We start from the raw sequence: 19,084 nt of genomic DNA, 5'->3' as shown, positions 1-19,084 counted from the left end.
AGCGGACGGCGCCCCCGGCCCGCTACGCGCCGCCGCTCACCTCAGCGCGGCGCCGCCCGGCCCCGCGGCTATCCCGCCGGCGGGGGGCGCTGCTCCCGCCCGCCCCCGCAGCGCCCGGGCCCTACAGGCTCGCCCCGCGCCGGGGGCGTGGCCCGGGCCGGAGCGGCGTCCCCGCTGGCCAATGAGCTCACCGCGTGCCTGACAGTTACGCGGGCGCCGCCAATCGGGGGAGCGGGGGGCGGGGGCGGCGGGGCGCGAGAGGCTCCGCAGGCCGCCCCGCTGAGGCACTCGGCGGAGGGAAGTGGCGCAGCATGATGCGGCTGTGGCGCTCGGCGCTGCTGCGGGAGCTGCTGCTGCTCGGCCCGCCGGGGGCAGCCGGCGGGGGCGGCCCGGGGCCCGGCGCTAGCCCCAGGCGCCTCCCGCCGCCGCTGGCCGCCTTCGGGGCCAGCCCGCCCGCCTCCCGCCGCGGTCCGGGGCTGCCGGCGGCGCGGGGTTTGTGCACTCGCTCTGAGGGAGCCTTGGAGGAGCCGGGGAAGGGGGCGCCGCCGCCGCCCGGCGAGCCCCCCGCCGACAGCGGCCACACCAATAACCACGGCGGCGGCAAGGAGCTGGCCGGAGGCGGCGGCGGCGGGGGGGAGAAGTGAGTGCGAGGGGGGCGGCGGGGGGCGGGCCGCGGCGGGGCCGGGCCGGGCGGCGGGGGATGCGGTAGGCGCCATGTGAGCGCCGCCTTCCTCCCCTCGCACGCGTGGTGCCTGCGGAAGGGGGCGGCCCGGCGGCGGGGGCCGCTTCCCCGGCAGGTGCGGGGGCCGGGCCGCAGGCATCGCCCCTCCGGGGGGCGGGGGGTCCGTGCCCGGCCGCGGGGCGGAGAGGGCCCGGTACCCGCGGGTGGGTGCGAGGAGCTGCCCAGCCCCGGGGGGGGGGGGGGGGCGGGGAGGAAGCGGGGGGCGCGCGGCGGGGGGAGCGCGCGTGTCTCGGGGCTCCGCGGGGTCCCGTCCCGGGCGGGGGGCGCTCCCCAGCGGGCTGGGGCTGGCCGCAGGCAGCGTGCTTTCGGTGGTTGTTTCGAGGGCAGCTACCTGCAGAAGCTGTTTTCCGAGAGAAGTGAAAGCTGTGTCATCTGACATTAATTATTAAAGGCGGCGTGCGTGGTGTGTGGGTCTCCCTGGGCGGTTTTGCAGCGCTGCCGTCTCCACGTCCACATCTAGTGCAGTGGGGGTTAGGTATTGCCACCCGTCGGGGATGCGGAACGTGTCCCAGTGCCCAGAGGTCCTGATTTGTCCCCCAGTCGCAAAGGTGCACATAGGTAACAGAATGATAAAACTGTATACGCTTATGCAGTTAGTATTCCTTCACTTAGAACCTTAAATAAGCTCAAAAAATGGTCAGGGACCGAGGCATCAGCTCCGGCTCGTGACCCTGGTAACAACCAGTAGTGGATACCAGGGATGGAGTGTGATGATGAGGAAAAGGGATTGATGGTTCTCCTTAGTGCTCTGCACTCTTGGTCCTCAGCATTACACAGGTCTTGAAAAACTCCTGTTCATTTCCCACCCCACCCAGCTGACAGTTTGCCCATGCTTGTTTGAATGTGGGTACGCTTCGTATCTCCGATAAGCTGTCAGACTTGTAAAAGGTTAACTGTGAGCCCCATGAAGGCCTATCTCCTCTGTGTGGGTTTGGAACATGCCTCTTGGCTTTTCCTGTAGGCAACCCATGTCTTCTTTGTGCTGCTTATGGGGTGGCATAATAAAAATGTTAAACCAAGCTGCTTTCCCAGGCTTTGCTATGCTTATTACCTAGATGAAAAAAGCAAAAGACAGAGGAAGTAAGGCCAAGGAAGGAGTACCTTGTTTTAACACTGAGCAGTCTCTCTTGGCCTAATACTAAGAAGTCTGGAAAACATTCTGCAAGGTCAGTTGGGAAGGCTTCAGCTCCTAGCTTGTTAGTAGTCCTGCTTCTGAGTTTCAGGTTTTGTGTGGGGTCTTTTTTTTTTTTTTTTTTTTCTTTCCTTTTTTGGCATGAACTTTAACTCCTTCAATGTGGTAGGTTGGGAAGGAAGCTATCTTCCTCTTTTTCTCCCACCAAATGTCTTAGCTGCTTGGCTTAGTTCAAGCCTTTTGTTTCAGTGGGATATAGTCTTCCATAAAGGCATCACTTACGATTTCTGCTGTCAAGCTCAGTAAAAAATGGATGCTGGTCAGGTTAGATAACATACAATATCATACACTATCATATCTGTATTGTTATTATATTTGTACTGTTGTTCAACATATATGAAGTTTCATCTTTGAATTGACTTTACCCAATGCTTTGGAACAAAAAAATTAATCAGATGCGGCTCAAGTAGGTGTGTTTTCAATGAGAAATGCAGACAGTACCATTAAAAACTTAGGAAAAAACAGTATGCCAGCTATGCGGGTTTTTTGAGGAGGATGTTGAGAAGGTGATTTATTAAAGAGGTAACATTTTCTTAAACTGATTTTTTAGAACAGCTTCCTACAGCTAGCATCAGTTAGCTTTACCAGACGTATTAGAAGTTACAGGATTTACCTGTGTAGTCACAAACCAGTTACATGCAGTTTAATCATTTTTGGCTTTTGACAAAAGGATGTATTTGAAAGTCAGATGCTTCCTCTTTGAGCCTTACTGCAAAATGAGCAAGGAGCAATTACATAAAACATACAGCATATAGTTGTGAACAAGGAAAAAGCTGGAAACAGTTTCTTTTCAGTTCAGACTGTGCAGGAATTCCTGGTGGCACGTTAGCCAGGCCGTTGGATACTTTTTTTTTTTTTGAAGAATTTAAAAAATCTTGCTTAAGCATTTATATATGATATGGAAATCATTGCTATATTAAGGCAGAGTGCAGGGCTCAGAAGAAAAGTGAAGATCTTCAGAAGACAGGTTCCTAGACTAAATTGACAACTGGGCTGTCAGTGCAGTCTGGGTGTTCTGCTGATTGTAGCACTTTGCCATCCAGCAGTATATAACATTTGAGTTGTGTTTGGCCCATGATTTGTGGACCCAACTGGGAAGACAGTAGTCCTTCATACACTTTTGTTTGTTTGTTTGTTTTTGAGGGATTATTTTTTCCTATTTGGTTGTAAGGTCATGGCTCTAGGATACTGGAACAGCCTACGGTATCGAAGGACAGCACTGACATTTTCTTGCTTGTTTGCTTGCCCAACAGTCCTCGTGTACAGAGAGTAGGAGTTGCGAGTGAAAACCTAAAATTTGTGCAAAGACTGTACAGAAATTTAGAACAGTTTTAATTTCTTATAGAGGGAATAAATTATGAGGTCTGTGGCTGATGAAATAACTAGTATCCCATTGCATAACCACATCCCCTTATGCATCTTTTTCCTAAACATATTCCACCACCTCCTTGTCCCTGCAATCCAGCCTTCACTCTGTGTAGCCACCTGAGACTTGATACATTTTGGAAAGAAAAAAAAAATTGAGTTTCAACTGAGAGTGGTCATAGACTGGTATTTTTGATTAATGAAGGCTGTGCATTAAAATGCAGTCATACCTATGTTAATGCCTAAATAATTAAAAACAATAACCCAGTTGTAAAATCCTAAATTATAAACTTCTGTAATGTTTAAAAGTGTTTACTTCTACTTCAGTATAACTGTGCACTGTTCGCTGTCAGCGTAAGTGTGCGTTGTAGGATCAAACATAGTTTATCTTAGTATAAGCTGTTTCTAAATTACAAAGGCCTTAAGGTGAGAACAAGGAGCAAAATGTGAACAACCCTGATTTCTAAAGTATAGCTACATTGCAATATTTATGGGTACTAGTGTATGGAATATAGGAAAATGGTTAATGCAAGTGTTTTATTAATTTATTTTTTTTCTTAAGATGACAAGGGAGTGGTAGCGCTCCTTTTTAAGGACAGGGCTGAATTCTGGAAATACCTTTTATAATGAGTTTTGCTTTTGTGTCCAGGCCAGATTCCAGAGGAATAACTGTATAGTAACCAGGCAGTGTTTCATCTCTCTGCCACTCCTGTTGGAGTGTGGATATAATAGCTGCAGATGGAAGAAAATGTTAAAACTTTGCTTTCATTAGACCTTTGGCAACTTCCTTAGAGGCTAAGGTTTTGAAGCAACAGTTCTTGTTTTCAACATAAACACTTTGATGTCTACTAAAATATGTCCATCTTTGGTCTATGTTTATAAATATTTAGTTTTGTCGGAATCTTGGTAAGTTCCCAGGCTACCCGCCACTGTTAGTGGGACCAGTATCTTAACTGTGGAAGTACTTGTTGGCTTGACAAATGTTTATATCTCTTAGTTGGAGATCAGTTATCTGTAGTATGGTGATAACTTCTTCAAGATGCCTGTTTTATATAGAGTGGCTACCGACTGTGGGTTTCAGCCCTTGTAGCTTTCATAGAATAGTTGGGGTCATTAGGGGTCTTTAAAAGCCATATAGTCCACTCCCCTGTGATGAGCAGGGGCATCTTCAACTAGATCAGGTTGCTCAGAGCCCATCCAACCTGACCTTGAGTGTTTCCAGGGATGGGGCATCTACCCCATCTACCTCTGGGTAAACTGTTTCACCACCCTCGTACAAAAAAAAAAAAACCCAAAAAAAAAAAAAAAAAAAACCAACCCAAAAAAAGCAAAACCACAAAAAACCAACCAAAAAAATTTCCTTATATCTAGACCAAATCGACCCTCTTCTATTTTAAAGCCATTACCCCTTGTCCTGTTGCAACAGCCCTACTGAAGAGTCTGTCCCCATCTTTCTTGTAAACCCCGTGTGAGTACTGAAAGGCCACAATAAGGTCTTCCCAGCACCTTCTTTCCTCCAGGCTGAACCACCCCAACCTTCCCTCAGCCTTTCTTCATAGGAGAGAGGTGTTCCATCCTTCTGGTCGTTTTTGTGGCTTCCCCCGGACCTGCTCCAACAGGTCTGTGTCCTCCCATGCTAAGTGCCCCAGAGCTGGATGCAGTGCTGCAGGTGGGCTCTCACCAGAGCAGAGCAGAGGGACAGAGCCCCCTCCCTTGACCTGCTGGCCATGCTGGTGGTGATGCAGCCCAGGATACAGCTGGCCACCTGGGCTGTGAGTCCACATTGCTGGCTCATGTCTGGCTTTTCATCCCCAACCACCCCCAGGTCCTTCTCGGCAGGGCTGCCCTCAGTCTCTTCACCCCCTCAGTCCCTTCACCCCCTCAGCCTGTGTTGGGGGCTGCCCTGACCTATGTGCAGGACCCTGCACTTGGCCTTGTTGAACCTCATGAGGTTCAGACAGGCCTGCTGGAGCTCATCCAGGTCCCTCTGGATGGCATCCTGTCCCTCAGGCGTGTCACCCACATCATGCAGCTTGTGTCATCTGCAGACTTGCTGAGGGTGCGCTGGATCCTACTGTCAATGTCATTGATGACGGTGTTAACCAGTACTGGTCCCAATACAGACCCATGAGGGACTGTTTGTGACTGCTCTTGTGACCTTAAATTTTTATGACTGGTGTCTTATGGTTGATAAAGAACCTGAAAGTATAATTAGCAGCATCATATCTTTGTATCTTTTGTTGTTTCATAAATCCTGTTCTGCATTTGGCAGTTATGTCTTGAAGTACCAAGTAGGAGTGTTTCACTGTATTTGAAATTTAATCTCTTTTATATTGTAGAAACTGTTTTGTATCAGTACAATGCTTATACCAGATTCCATGAAGGATTTAATTTTAACAAGAGCTGAATTACAAAGAGCTGAAGGAAGGAACAATGTGGATCACACAGTCCTTGTGCTTGGAATTCCTGCATTCTTTTTTCTTTATATTTAAGGACCAGTATGGAGCATCTGCCAGTATTCTAGTCCACAGGTTAGCGTACCACTGAAGAAGTCTAATTGTGTAATAGTCTGGTGCTTTTTTTTTTAAATCAGGGAAATCAGTATCAAAAGTCATTATTCATGAAATGGAATAAACTGGAATTTCCACTTTAATTTGACTGGCAATTGCAAGTTACCTGACTTGAAAAACAGCTCTTTACAACATGTGTTGAACAGCACTATCTTGCTAAGTGCGCTCATAGTGCCAAAACACAGCTTTTAGATTAAGCAAACATCAGTTACTGACATCACTGACCTGATAAACTGCAGAGCAAGCCTTTCTACCTCTATTTAGCTGATAACCTTTATCAAAAGATGGACTGTTTGACAGAGAGCAATTTTCTGTAAATATATCGAATGCCATCCTCTTTGCTTTGGCAGTCAGTGCTGATCCATTGTTAAATTAGGCTGACTGACCCAGGGTTGAACAACAGCAGATGTGAAAGATACGGAAACCGTGTCAAGAGAGAATTTCTGCTGCGAAAGGTGCTCATCTCTTTAATAGACTAAAATCTTACAAAGAGACAGATCAGAATCTTGGTCAAATGTCTGAAGTTTTTTTTTCTGCCCCCTAACAGATAGAGATGCCACATTAGGAACAGCTGTAAAATTCTGAATAATAGGTCAGAAACTTGTAATTAAATAAGTCATAAGTTCATGTTTCTCAATGCCTTTGCCAGCTCGTTTCATCAAAGTGAAATACGAAAATTTCCTGTGTCAGACCATCAGCAATCCAGTAATGAGTCTTACAGCTGAGGCATTCCTTGAAATGTGAAACCTCGATGCTTTGGGGAGCTTAGTTAAATGCTCTGTAAATGGGGAAAATACAGGGTGTAGACTGTGTAACTCGGGGTAGCTTTAAAAAAAACCCGTAGCTGCAGAGTTCAGATGCAGGTACAGGATGAAGCTTTAATTGGTGTGTCAGTAGCTTTGGTTCTGTTGGCTTGACTGGGCATACTGTTCTCAAAAGATTGAAAGCACAATGTGCTGCGTGGAAGACATGATTTTTCTTTAGGAAAAAGGGTGTTCAGTAATTTGCTTGAGGTAGTTGCAAGCATTTGTCTTGGTTGAATTGCCAGCCTGTCTGTGCATTAGTCAGCCAGCATCATTTAAAAAAAAAAAAAAAAAAAGCCAGACTGGAAGACAAGGAAAGTTCTGTTGGCTTACAAAGCTGTCTTCTGTTCTTAGTATGTAAGTAGAGTGTTTTAAATAAATTGGAAAATGAGAAGTGAGATTTTTTACTACTGGTTTTTGCTGCTAGTTATGAGGAGAGGAGGGAGGCGAATGTAATCTAGAGGTTGCCTTAAATTTAAAAGAGTATTTGGATATAATCAGATTTGTATTAAAAATAATTATAAATCTGACCTGTTGTTGGGGTAGAGTAAGCTAGTATTGGGAGAGAAGGAAGGATTAAATGCCAGTCTGTAAGATTGTACTGGCCTACTGAGGATCTGTGCTTAGTTGCATTTTTATTTCTGTAGTTACAACCCTAAGTACTGATATTCAAAGAATTGCTTATCTTGTGAAAACTGTCATGACCGGAATTCAGACCTGCTTTTTGTACGCACATGCATACATGTATAAAAACAGATGAATTGCCACCGAGCATTCTAGTTGTGGGCAATAACTTTTATACATTACAGTATAGTAACATAAGCTTTAAAACTAATGGCTAAAATAATGTAAGACTGCATACTCTGCATTTTAGTTAATTTATGCCTGCATTTACTGGAGAATTTATTTTTGCTTCTCAAACATCAGAACATTGGCTTTCTTAAATTGACTTTGTCTAGAAACAAACCTGAGCACATCAGGGGACTAAAAGAATTGATCCAAAGCCCTTTGCTATCACTGCCCCTAGCAGTTTGGAGGTGTATGTTCCAGCTGTGTGCTGTGATGCCAACTGTATGCTGCGGTGCCATGCTTGCAGGGGAAGCGTAAAGAACTGAGTATGGACTTGTGCTCCTGCCTGCTGCAGAGTGCTTTGGAATATTAAGGGAAGGTGTAGCTCTGAGGTTAAACTTAGAGAAAACTTCCAAAGGCTTTGAGGCAAAGCTATTACACCTCTTTCTCTTAGAAGGAATCTTGATGCTTAATTTGGTAGGTTTCCTTCACATTAACTATTTTAACACGTGGAATGCTTGGAGAGCCAGTGTATTTACATTGATAAGCATAGTGAGCATTAGAGGTGGATCTGTACTGCATGTTACCTTTCTAAGTATGCCTGATGGGAGTTCGTGCCTCTGGTGCCTGAGCTGGTTCAGGTTGCTGTACTATGTATGCTGCAGAAGGCTTTGCTTGCTTTTGCTGTAACTATGTGGCTTACATAAGCTTCTAGAAAGACAAGGGCTTTAGGACTCCTCCTAGGAGTTCCTAAAACCAGGATTATTTTGAAGAAAATGATACACATTCATTATCTCTTTTCTCTTGCCTGTGGAACCGTTGGGTCAGTCTGCTCTTACAGCTTGATTACGAAGCATGTAGATCTTTGAGTTTTATAAATACTTCATCCTCTGTGCAAGGAACATGTCTATCCTCTGTAACATCGAGGGAAACGTGACAAACCTGCTTCAAAATATTTCTAATTGTAATCTTAGCAATAAATGTAAGTCAGTAAAAACATGACTATGTTGCAGTTAAGAATGTTGTGAATATTGTGAAATGTATATGCTACTTCTGTTATTAGCTTTTTTTTCCATATTTAAAGCTGAATTAAGCTTTGTGTTCACTGATAAGTGTTCTTTGAAATTGGTGGTAGCGGTTACATTGGGAGTGAAAATGTGTTTCCTTGTGAATAATACAACAATAAAAAATGTGTATAGATAAAAATATGCACTGAACTAATCTATGCATGTGTTTTTGTTTCTTTTTTTTTTCTCCTCCCCTAGTAAAATGAAGCAAGGTCTCCTTCCTAGCTTAGAAGATCTACTTTTCTATACCATTGCAGAAGGACAAGAAAAAATACCAGTTCATAAATTCATAACTGTAAGTCTACTGTTCCAGAGTGCTGTGTGAAATCTAACTACTACAAGATTTTTTTTCTAATACTTTAGATACAAGAATACAAACCAAAGAATTTTACACGTGGTTAGCTGCAACAAGAAATGTAACTTCCCACCCCTGTCCCCCCCCAACAGTGTTTCTCTAAGAGTGAGTGTACTAGTGTTGTTACTCACTACTTTGCTGTGCAAAAAGAGTGTGCTTGAGAGCATCTGTGTCTGTGGCAGGGCTGGGTACTGTTTTGATGTATGTAGAATATAGTCGGACCGCTGTGGATTTCAAATGACATTAGTCCATTGACATAAAGTGCAGCTGAAATGGCAAAAGGATTGATAAGGTATCAGAATGTCTCTGTGTTGATAACACAGTGCAGGTGTTTCTTTATCTTGATAAATGAGACAGAGCAGTAGAGAACTTGATTGTAATAGCATATCTTTTCATTTTAGTAATTATTGTTTTATTGTAATAGGCACTCAAATCTACAGGATTACGTACATCTGATCCCCGATTGAAAGAGTGTATGGATATGTTAAGACTGACCCTTCAAACAACTTCAGATGGTGTTATGCTGGACAAAGACCTTTTTAAAAAGTAAACTTTCTGTCAATAATATAACTATATAATTCTGAATGAATGTTGTCTGTTACTGACTGCTGTCTTACAAGGTATATAAATCAATGTGTGATTAGAAAGGGAGTCAAACACACACTCCTACTGATGCTATTTTCATACGAGTTCGTTCTCTGGTTTCATGCAGCAGACAGATTGTGTGATCTCCATGAGAGTTTAATCTATCAGTGTTTGTTAGCTTGTGTATCTGATCCTATACTGCAACTCTCGGTCAGATGCAAAGTAAATTTATTGATGGGGTGTGGAGTATTTAGTACGAGTATGTAAAACCTCTCTCTCTACATCATCAATTATTTTAATCTGAAGTTCAAAATGCTGCTTCTGTGTGGTGAGGTGTTCAGAGTATGTATGTAGTTAATTCTAAAAAAGAGTATGTGAAAAATAGTGATGTGAAATTTCAAGATCTGTAGAGATGGGAGTAGTTAGGACTGTAGAGACTGCTTTGGTCTGTTTTGGAAAAGATTTGTGTGCCATATTTTTAGTGATGCTTTTTTTTTTTTTTTAAGATAAGTCTGTGGTCAGTTAGCTGAACAATATAAGCACTGTTTAGGCTGTCTTCAGTTCATTCCAAACGTGCTCCTTTGTGAACTAATCCTGTTTAGTGCTATTTCCTCTGTTACAATTTAAAATACATATGTGCATATATATAAAAAGGTGTGTTTACATACATAATTGTGTATATGTTATATAAGACTATAAAATATATACAATATATGCTTATACTATGTCATATATTTAAGTAGTTGCTGTAAAAAACATAAAAGTATATATATTATATTTTCTAAGATATATAAACATTTTTGGAAGTACATTGGGGGAAAAAAAATGAGTATCTGTGTGTGTGACAAAATTGCAAACCATTCAGATCCTTAATCATATGTGGGATACGTCTTAAGGGTACAGTGTGGACTAACTTTATTCCTATATTCAAATTCAAGAACCAGATTTTCACTGGTTATTTGTCATCACAGTAAAAACTCTAAATTGTTACAGAGTCAGAAACCTTCCTGGGTGTGTGGTTGGATTGGAAAGGAAATGCGTTTTGCTATTATGCATTACATTTATAGTAGAAGGCTTGTTTGTAACAGTAAGCTATGGATTATGTTTTAGGCAAGGGCTCTACATTAAAAAAAGGACAAGTGATTGCTAATTAGCAAGGTTAGCCTGTGTCCTGTGGCACATCTCTAGGATTTGATCGTCTGTGTTGGGGGAGTGGTTGTTACTGTGGTACTCTGTTGAGAGCTAACATGGTTGCGTCTTTTGTAGGAAGAGTTTTGAACATGAGGGCTATACAGCCGGTGGAAAGGTGCATCTCTTTGCACAGCAGATTCTCCTTTGCAGCAGCGGTTGTTACCCTTTTTTATAAATCAAAAAAACCCAGACTTCAGTTATCTGTTCCTCCTAGGCACATTGCATTTGTTGTGTGGAGACCCATACAAGGTTCTTGTATTTTATTCTCCCAGGTGTTTAAGGTGAGAAATATAATAATGTATCTACTCACCTGTACTTGCTTCAGGACTTTGAAGCATTGGTTCCCTAAATGTAAAAGTAGTTTAATTCTGCTGTTGAATTTGAATCCAAAGCTGCTAGATCAAATAAAGCATCAAGAATAAGTGACATGGAGTAGTGGTAGCATAAGCGTGTCTAAATCAATTGAGTCCAGTAGAAATTACCTGTAAAATTTGTTAGCTCATGCATCTGTACCATCTGTCTAACAGAAGTTTAAACACCTTTTTAGTTGTTCGAAACATTACACTCCAATTTGACTAAAATTGCTTTATCTTGAACACTTCTGGCTTTAGAGTGCTCTCCACTTAAATAAAAATTTGGAAAAAATCTCCATGTTACAACTTGGGTTTTTAATCTTTCATCTCCAGAGTTTCTTGAATTGAAGGCTTCACTGGTGGACGTTTCAGAGAGAGTGCTTGACAGATTTCTTGAATTAGCTGTTTGTTGCATGTATATAACGTAACACATCTTCGTAGCATGAACGGTACCTTGCTGAGACAGCCTGCTGCAAGCAGTGCAGCATGGTAGTTAGCTTGCTATGTAAATTTTTTTTTTTCCTTTTTTTATTTGGTACCCTAGCTATGGTAACTACTTAATAAAGTAGTAGTAGTGCCATCTAACTATTGTTGGATGAAACTTAGGCAACTTAATAAATAGGGAAGATTGTATACTCTAATCTTGCTCATGAAGCATGCATAGTTTGACATATCCTATTTTTTTGATCTGTTTCTATGACATTGTTGCCAATTTGTAGAAAAATTTCTAATAATCTTTGTAAGAAATCCTCTGACCCCTTTTAGCTTTTCCTTTAACTCGCATCTTGTTCCTGACAGAAAAACAGAAGAGTTGCAAAAAGCCCGATTTCTTAACTAACAATATTTTGTTCAGTGGTGGGGCAGGGGAGGGGAGGAAAGGCATGAGGCTGTTGGAATTGAGCTATTTTGAAAATGGCATACACTCGAATGAGATGATAGCTACCGAGTGACAGTTATAACTCTGAGGTTTAATCCTGATTCTTTTTCAGAATAACTTCCTTGGCATTGCAGATTTAGCCTTTGTCACAAGGTGCTGCCTGTCCCGCTTTATTGACCTAGAACTGTGGTGGTGTTAGCCAAACCTCCGCTCTGCGGGTAGGAGTCTGGGGATGTTATGTTCTCGGCAAAAACCTGACAATCTGTTGCTGGATCTCAGAGTTATCTGTTCGCTGCCAAGCGGCTGTGCTGCTCTCCATCTAGGTAGCAAATCCTGAGGAAAACTTTCATTTTAGATCTGTTTAACCCGACATATTAATAAGTGTTTTCATTCTATTTGAGCAATTACAAAGCTTTTGACAGCAGACGAGGAGGACTTCCATTAATACCTCATTTGTCAAAAGAATGTTACTTTTTTTTCTGAAATGTCTGAATATATGTAGCACTTCTACAGACCTAGTCTTGCTTTCTGTAATGCTTTAAACAGGAGAAAAGGTGTCCGTTTAGATTTATAGGTAGCCAAACAGTTCTTCAGAATTGGTGGGAGTGCAGACTGTGTTTTTAGCCAGTGTCTACTTGTGTAGGGAAGCTATAATTAGCAAACCCAGCTAGAACTTGGAAAGGAATGGATAAACGTAGCAAGTTGAATGATAAAGGAAACAAAATGACCCTAAGTTTATGCTAGAGACCAAAAGTTCTGTTTCCAAAAAAATAAACCCCAAACTTTACTTTCAGGTTATACAAGTCATGGAAAGTTATTACAGATCGTAAGGCTTGCATCCTAATCTTCCTAACCCAAATGGATCAGGGAAGGGTTATAGATTGAAAAGAAATGTTTTCAAATAGGGGAAGAAATGCTTGGATTGGGATTTGACAAGACAGAAATCTTTAGGGTGAGATTATAAAAATTAGGAGAAAAGTTTGTATTTGAGTGGATACTGCCGCCTTTTTGTTTTCCATGCTTTGTATTGAGTTGTTCTAATAGGTTTTGGTGAACCTCAGTCTTTTTTTTTTTTCTTTTTTTTTTTCTTTAACAAGAGTGCTTAATGCTGTGCAGGTGCTACAGACAATGTAGACGTGCATCTGAAGTTTAAACCTAATCCATGTTATATTGTTATTCCTTCTGCACACATCGCTGCCATCACTGTTATTAAGTACATTTGGAAAGGGGTTGTTGCACCTGGAATAGGTAACTGTAATTGGAGGCTGCTGGGAACAAAAAGGAACAGGTTTTTTTGCAAGATACATAAAAAAGGAGTGGATAGGCATGACAGATTGCAACAAAACCAACTCTGCTGCAATTTTAACATAGACTAATGAAGAGGTGTATTACAGGCAGAGCAGTTCTTGAGAGGCTACTGTGTACAACAGACTTCTCTGCTGTTGCTCTTTCACTCTTGGAGAATAGTGCCTACCAGCATTAGAAATGGCTGTCAGCTGAATTCGGGCTAAGTACAAAGGAGTTCAAACTGAAAGAGGGGGATCAAAAGGGAAGGTAGTTCTGTTTGTTCACTGGTCTTGGCATGCATCTTCATTTTGAACTGATAATGACTTTTAATAGTAGGATTATTGGAAGTATCTATTCAGAATAAAATATTTCCCTAAAAATTAATTTTTTACTTTCAGAATAAGTGTTCTTTGGAAGGCTACGTTACTCCTTCATAGTATGGGCCTAGATTTCCATTTGTCTGTACTAACAGTATGTTTCTGCTTTTGTCAACCCTGCCAGAAAGCATAGTATGAACACATTAAGGAAACTGTTTGGTGTTAAACCTTCCTTTCCTCTTTCTTGCACTGGGATAAGGCTGTTAATACTCTTTATCAGGTCATATTTCAACTGACGTGTTAATGGCTCCCAATTCCCACCCTTGCTCCTGCTCAACCTAACCCACAGACACACCACTTTCAGCAGCTTGTCCCAGCTTGTGTTTTGATCCTTCCTTTCTTCTGCTTCTCCTAGATAAGTCCTTTTCACTTCATCAGTTTTTTAAATGTACCAGATGGGCTGATGTTCCGAGGGTGTGGACAATAACGTAACTGTGTTCTGGGTTAAAAGGCAGCAAAGATTCCTCAGCTGGTGGTAGTTTGAAGCAAGAGACTTGCAGTACTGCTAACTTTTGCTTAGTTTGGAAGATGTTATCGAGTACTTCTGCAGAGTTTTATTTTTATTAGAGTGTAAACTCATTCCAGTTTGGTCTGTTGGCAGTGTTCTCCCTCTGTTCGTGGTAAAACCAGTTGGAGGCAAGAGAAACCAACCCTGAATCTCTCGGGTCCCATCTAACTCTGAAGTTAGCACTTCTTTGGGCAGAGGCTGGGTTAGAAACAGCTTCGCATGTCTTGATCCCAAGAAATGCGTGGCTTAGATCCCTTTTGCAAGCTTAGATGCTACTTGAAGGCAAATTTGTAGTACCTTGCGGTACAGCCTCACAGTGGAAGCTTCAAAAAGAAGACCTTTTAAGTAAAAAGGCGTGAAAATGAATGCAATGAAACAATTTTAAATACTTTAAAAAAAATAAAACTTATGAAGTAGGAAATTGAAGAGTCTTTCTGATGAAGACCTGTTCTTGTAGGCATGTTAACTTCAGGGGACTGATGGTCCTTACTTAAATAGCATGTAATTGCTACTCAGGTATGCTTTTTGACAGTACTTTGTCAAAATACTAATAAACTTCTTTAACTTTTTGCAGGTGTGTACAAAGTAATATTGTGTTGCTTACTCAAGCTTTCAGGAGGAAGTTTGTCATTCCAGATTTTATGTCATTTACTTCACATATTGATGAGTTGTATGAAAGTGCTAAAAAACAATCTGGAGGAAAGGTAACCTGTTTGTAAATTCAACTTCAAACTTCTGTAGATTTCTTGATATTAAGCAAATATGTTCTTTAAGTAGACGGATTTTTCTTAACATTTTTAGCAAAATATTAAACTGATAACTTGGTGAAATGGTTTTGGAAGTTCATTTATGTCTGCAAGTTGTAAAGTGTGATAGAAATACAGCTCCTTATCTCTTAACAGTCTTCTACGGTTTTGAGGTTAGAATGAGAAACAGGGGTGTTTTTTCTATATTTTAGGTAAACTATTAAACTGCTATATAGCTTGTCAGATTAAACTTTAGCCTGTTAAGGAATTGTGCTGCTTTGCACAACTGGGTGGTTGTGTGACAGAAGTAATTGTCAACACCATACCTATGTTAGTAATTAAAGTTTATTCTAGTGTTTATTTTCAAAAAATTTTTAAACCCCCAAACTTGATTACAAGCTAAAATTTTATATGATTTGAAAACGCTAAACGTGCTATAACACAGAACAGAGGTTCCTCTTAGAACATGCTGAAAAAAGTTCTAATTGATAACGATCTAGTGAATATAGTAATTTGTAATGAAGTTTTAGATATGCTAGGTGATTATTAGTGGAATAATTCATTTGAACCTTATGTGTCCTTTCCATTGATGTTTGTTTTAATTGACATATATTAAGTATTTTGGATGTACTGTCTCTCTTTTATTTCATGCTGTGATAGGTTGCTGACTATATTCCACAGCTGGCCAAGTTCAGCCCTGATTTGTGGGGTGTGTCACTTTGCACAGTGGATGGACAGAGGTACATTCTAACTTTTAGATTTTGCTATTTCAGTTATTTAAACTATCTGACTCATACAGCACTTTGTGATATCTTGTGGTTTAATAAAGAAAAAGCTTTACTGGAGTTACTTAAGAAGTAAAACCCATTTGGTCATGTTTCTTAACTTTTTTCTGTTTTTCTGTTTAACCTGAATTGTTTTGCTATTATTATAAAATATTGTTTAAACAGTATTTGTAAATACTTTGTTTAAAACTGTATTATATTGCACTTACGATCCAAATAATTAAGCTGTGGGTAATGTTGATGATAATCAAAGGACAGGATAGAGACAATGCTTACGTGGTATTAATCTTTGGGAGTTGAAGAGCTTTGTCTAATAGTACCCGTGCCTCAAGCTGTATTACTTCTTCTGTAAGTCACAGTGTGCTTAGAAGTTAGTTCCTTTTCTACACTTTAATGCTTTTACTCTAGCATTATTATAAGACTGCTGTATGTCTTTACAAAGAAAATGAAGGTGTGGGAACTGGATGGAACTTAACATAACTTTGCTTTTCAGGTTTAAACTTTCTCCTGTAAGGGCGTATATAGGTCTTAGATACAGCTAGAGTTACGTTATTTTTATTTTTTGTTAGTAACTTAGTGTGGCAGAGACAGTTAGGAGCCTAAATGTAAAGGAGTATCTCTCACCACCTAGCTATGAGGTAAGGTAAACTATTCTGTACCTACCTTTGTGAGTAGACAATGTGAGATACTCAGCAGCTTGCGTGTCTCTGCTGGCCCTCGGTTTGATATGGTCATACTATGTATTCTGAGTACCATAATTTGTAGATGTTGAGTATGTCCTGGGTAAATGGGGCATTCCTGAGAGAGAGCGTTAGACTTGCTTATGGTGACTATGGATCGAGGTTCTTTTTAATGTGATCTGTTATGATCTTTGTTTCTTATTAGCCATATGCTATATAATCTCTAGGGGAGGAGCTGTACAAGTGAGCTGAAGTATTTTTCAGCTTCCTGCTTCAATGCCTGAATTACCATCTATCCATAGTAAAACAGCTTTAAAAGTAAAGATGTTCTTCCTTTTGAATATTTTAAATTGGCATTTTGCTTTATTTATAACATGTACTAATGAAAGTGTTTTATAATGTTAATTCTTGTAATGTTTAATGTTGTGTAGTGTTAGTTATTATAATGCCAGAATAATTCGGTGAGGTTTCTCTGAAACATCATGTTTGCTGCAATGAAAAGAAACAAATACACTTCTGATCTTGCCATGGGAGAAGTGGCTGCTTGGAGCTTTTCGCTCTAGATGGGGCATATGCTGCTTGTATGAGTCATTCTTCAATGCAGTCTGACAGACATTGAAAGTAAACTTTCCAAAAGATAGCATTTAATAATGGTAATAAAATACCTAGGCCATTAGCAAAGGGATTGTAAATATGGCTATTTAATTCTTGCCCTCAAATTCCAAAAGTGAATTGGATCTGATCTTTGTTTATATAGATAGAAATACGTGTAGTGGCTATATTCAGGTCAGCTTTGCCCTGGTGAGTATGTGGTTTGCAGTTGAGTGGGGTAAGTGTGATACTAGAGGTGTGAGGTGATTTTTTGTTTGTTTGTTTTGTTTTGGTACAAACCCATTTCTGAACATGCTTTTGGTTTTTTACATCTGCAGTAATCACCAGCAACAGACTTTGTTATGCCTCGTTTATGGAGGCAGTTGTTAAAACCTTTACATCTTTTTGTTATGCTCTTTAAAATGAGACTTAGTAATAATACACTTTTGGTTTTTGGGGTGTTTTTGTTAATAGTCCTAGCGTTTTGAAGAACAGATGAAGCATGTAACATTTTACTTGCCACAGCTGGCAAACAGGAAATTTCAAACCTCTTCATCTGTGTTTTTCCCAGGCATTCTGTTGGCGACACCAAAGTTCCATTTTGTCTTCAGTCCTGTGTAAAGCCTTTGAAATATGCTATTGCTGTTAACGATCTTGGCACAGAGTATGTGCACAGATATGTTGGTAAAGAGCCTAGTGGACTGAGATTCAACAAACTGTTCCTGAATGAAGATGGTAAGATACATATAATACTTAATAATACAAATACTCAATTTTAGAAAATTATAAACCAAGCAACTCAGTTTTTTCAGTCTCTTTATTTTACTTTTTCTTCTTAAGTCTTATTATTAAACAGTGTCCCAAAATATTTTGCTGTCAGAAGGGTAGGCTTATCCTTTGTTACTTGCTTTTGCCTAATTTTAGAATGCTAGCAAAAGATGCTTGATTACTTCTGTTCTATTTGATAGTTATCCAGCTGTAGGAGAAACCAAAGAATTGTGATAATGTAGGCATTTGAATTATATAGTTAGTTAGTTGAGTTGGTACCAAGTGGTGAAGAATTTAAAATCTTTGGTTCCTTTTTAAGAAATGTGTATGTCACTTCCCTTCTCAGCCCTCTGAGAAGCAGGTGCTGGTGCCAAAGGCCAGCACTGGGTGGCTTCCAGAAGGCAAAAATGAGCACATCTTCCCACAGATTATTCTAAACTAAATTTGACTGCTGATTCAAAACAACATTTTTTTATTTATTTTTTTTTTCCTGTGGCAGAAGTGCTTCAGCAAGAGTTTCTTGCACAGTATTTATCTAAATTATTTCTTTTTCATATTATATGAATTCTCAAGCACGAAAATGTTATTTTTAAAAATATGGCAAAAATCTGAGAAGGATGACTCATGTAGCCTTAGAGGAAATACTGGATGTTATCTCTGAAACACAAACGTTTCTTCTAATGGATCTTCCTCAGTCAGAAAACAGACAATGTTTCTGTTGCCATGGTATTACAATTAATATTTAATTAACAGCATAAGGCTTGGGTGATATTTTTGTCAAGGACTGTATTGAATTCTTTCTTAAATATCTATATTACTAATATATTAATGATACATAATTATATTTAGTACATACCTTAAAATCATCTTTCCAAACTTACAAATAAAATGGGTCTTGACAATTTATTTTTTCTTTGTTATGTTAGTGTTAATGAAATACCAACATGCGTATATATTGTCAAGAGGGAATTAAGCATTTTGCCAAGCTTTGCTGTCTTGTTGTTGCTTTCCCAGTTTTTCAAAATACAACTTTGTACAGTGTGAAGAAGACTATCTTTCATGTCCTAAGAAAACTGACATATAAGAAAAAGTTTTGATGGTGCTGAAAATTGCCCTTTTTTTTTTTTTTTTTGTCTTTTGGATCACTACCGGTGTTCTGAGGCTTTTTTACTTTTAATGAAATGACAGAAAGTATAGTAATTATTTTCTTCTCTTTATTGCTGCTTTTAAAATGGAACTATGAGAGAAGATTAGTTGTTAGGATATGATCTTTTATGTTACTGTTAGACTGTAAAAGGTTTTATAAGACTCTTACGCAATAAGAGAAATGGGATTATTGTAAGTTTTCCAGTGTGCATGAAATTAATGGGCAAGACTAATTAATCTGTTAAAAATTTTGATTTTTTAAGTATATGCTTATATGGCCAGTATAGCTGACATGAGAAAAATGTGT

At 40.2% G+C, this 19,084-nt stretch overlaps 1 protein-coding gene across 2 annotated transcripts in view; it reads left to right on the top strand.

Annotated features, from left to right (window-relative positions):
• Positions 1–253: 253 nt before the first annotated feature.
• The window catches only part of GLS (glutaminase), a 66,585-nt gene continuing 47,754 nt past the window's right edge, over positions 254–19,084 (top strand). Inside the window, exons 1-6 of one of the 2 annotated variants that reach the window (XM_055812284.1) lie at positions 254–640; positions 8,727–8,823; positions 9,308–9,429; positions 14,636–14,765; positions 15,468–15,547; positions 17,435–17,598. In XM_055812284.1, coding sequence (XP_055668259.1) covers positions 312–640; positions 8,727–8,823; positions 9,308–9,429; positions 14,636–14,765; positions 15,468–15,547; positions 17,435–17,598 — 922 coding nt within the window. In that variant the 5' untranslated portion in view covers positions 254–311. The remainder of the gene's footprint in view (positions 641–8,726; positions 8,824–9,307; positions 9,430–14,635; positions 14,766–15,467; positions 15,548–17,434; positions 17,599–19,084) is intronic. The other variant, XM_055812285.1, reaches the window with a different exon arrangement.

This window comes from Falco peregrinus, chromosome 8 (assembly GCF_023634155.1).
Source record: "Falco peregrinus isolate bFalPer1 chromosome 8, bFalPer1.pri, whole genome shotgun sequence".
Lineage (NCBI taxonomy): Eukaryota > Metazoa > Chordata > Aves > Falconiformes > Falconidae > Falco > Falco peregrinus.
The sequence above is the reverse complement of the archived record's forward strand: the minus strand, read 5'-3'. Positions and strand labels throughout refer to the sequence as shown.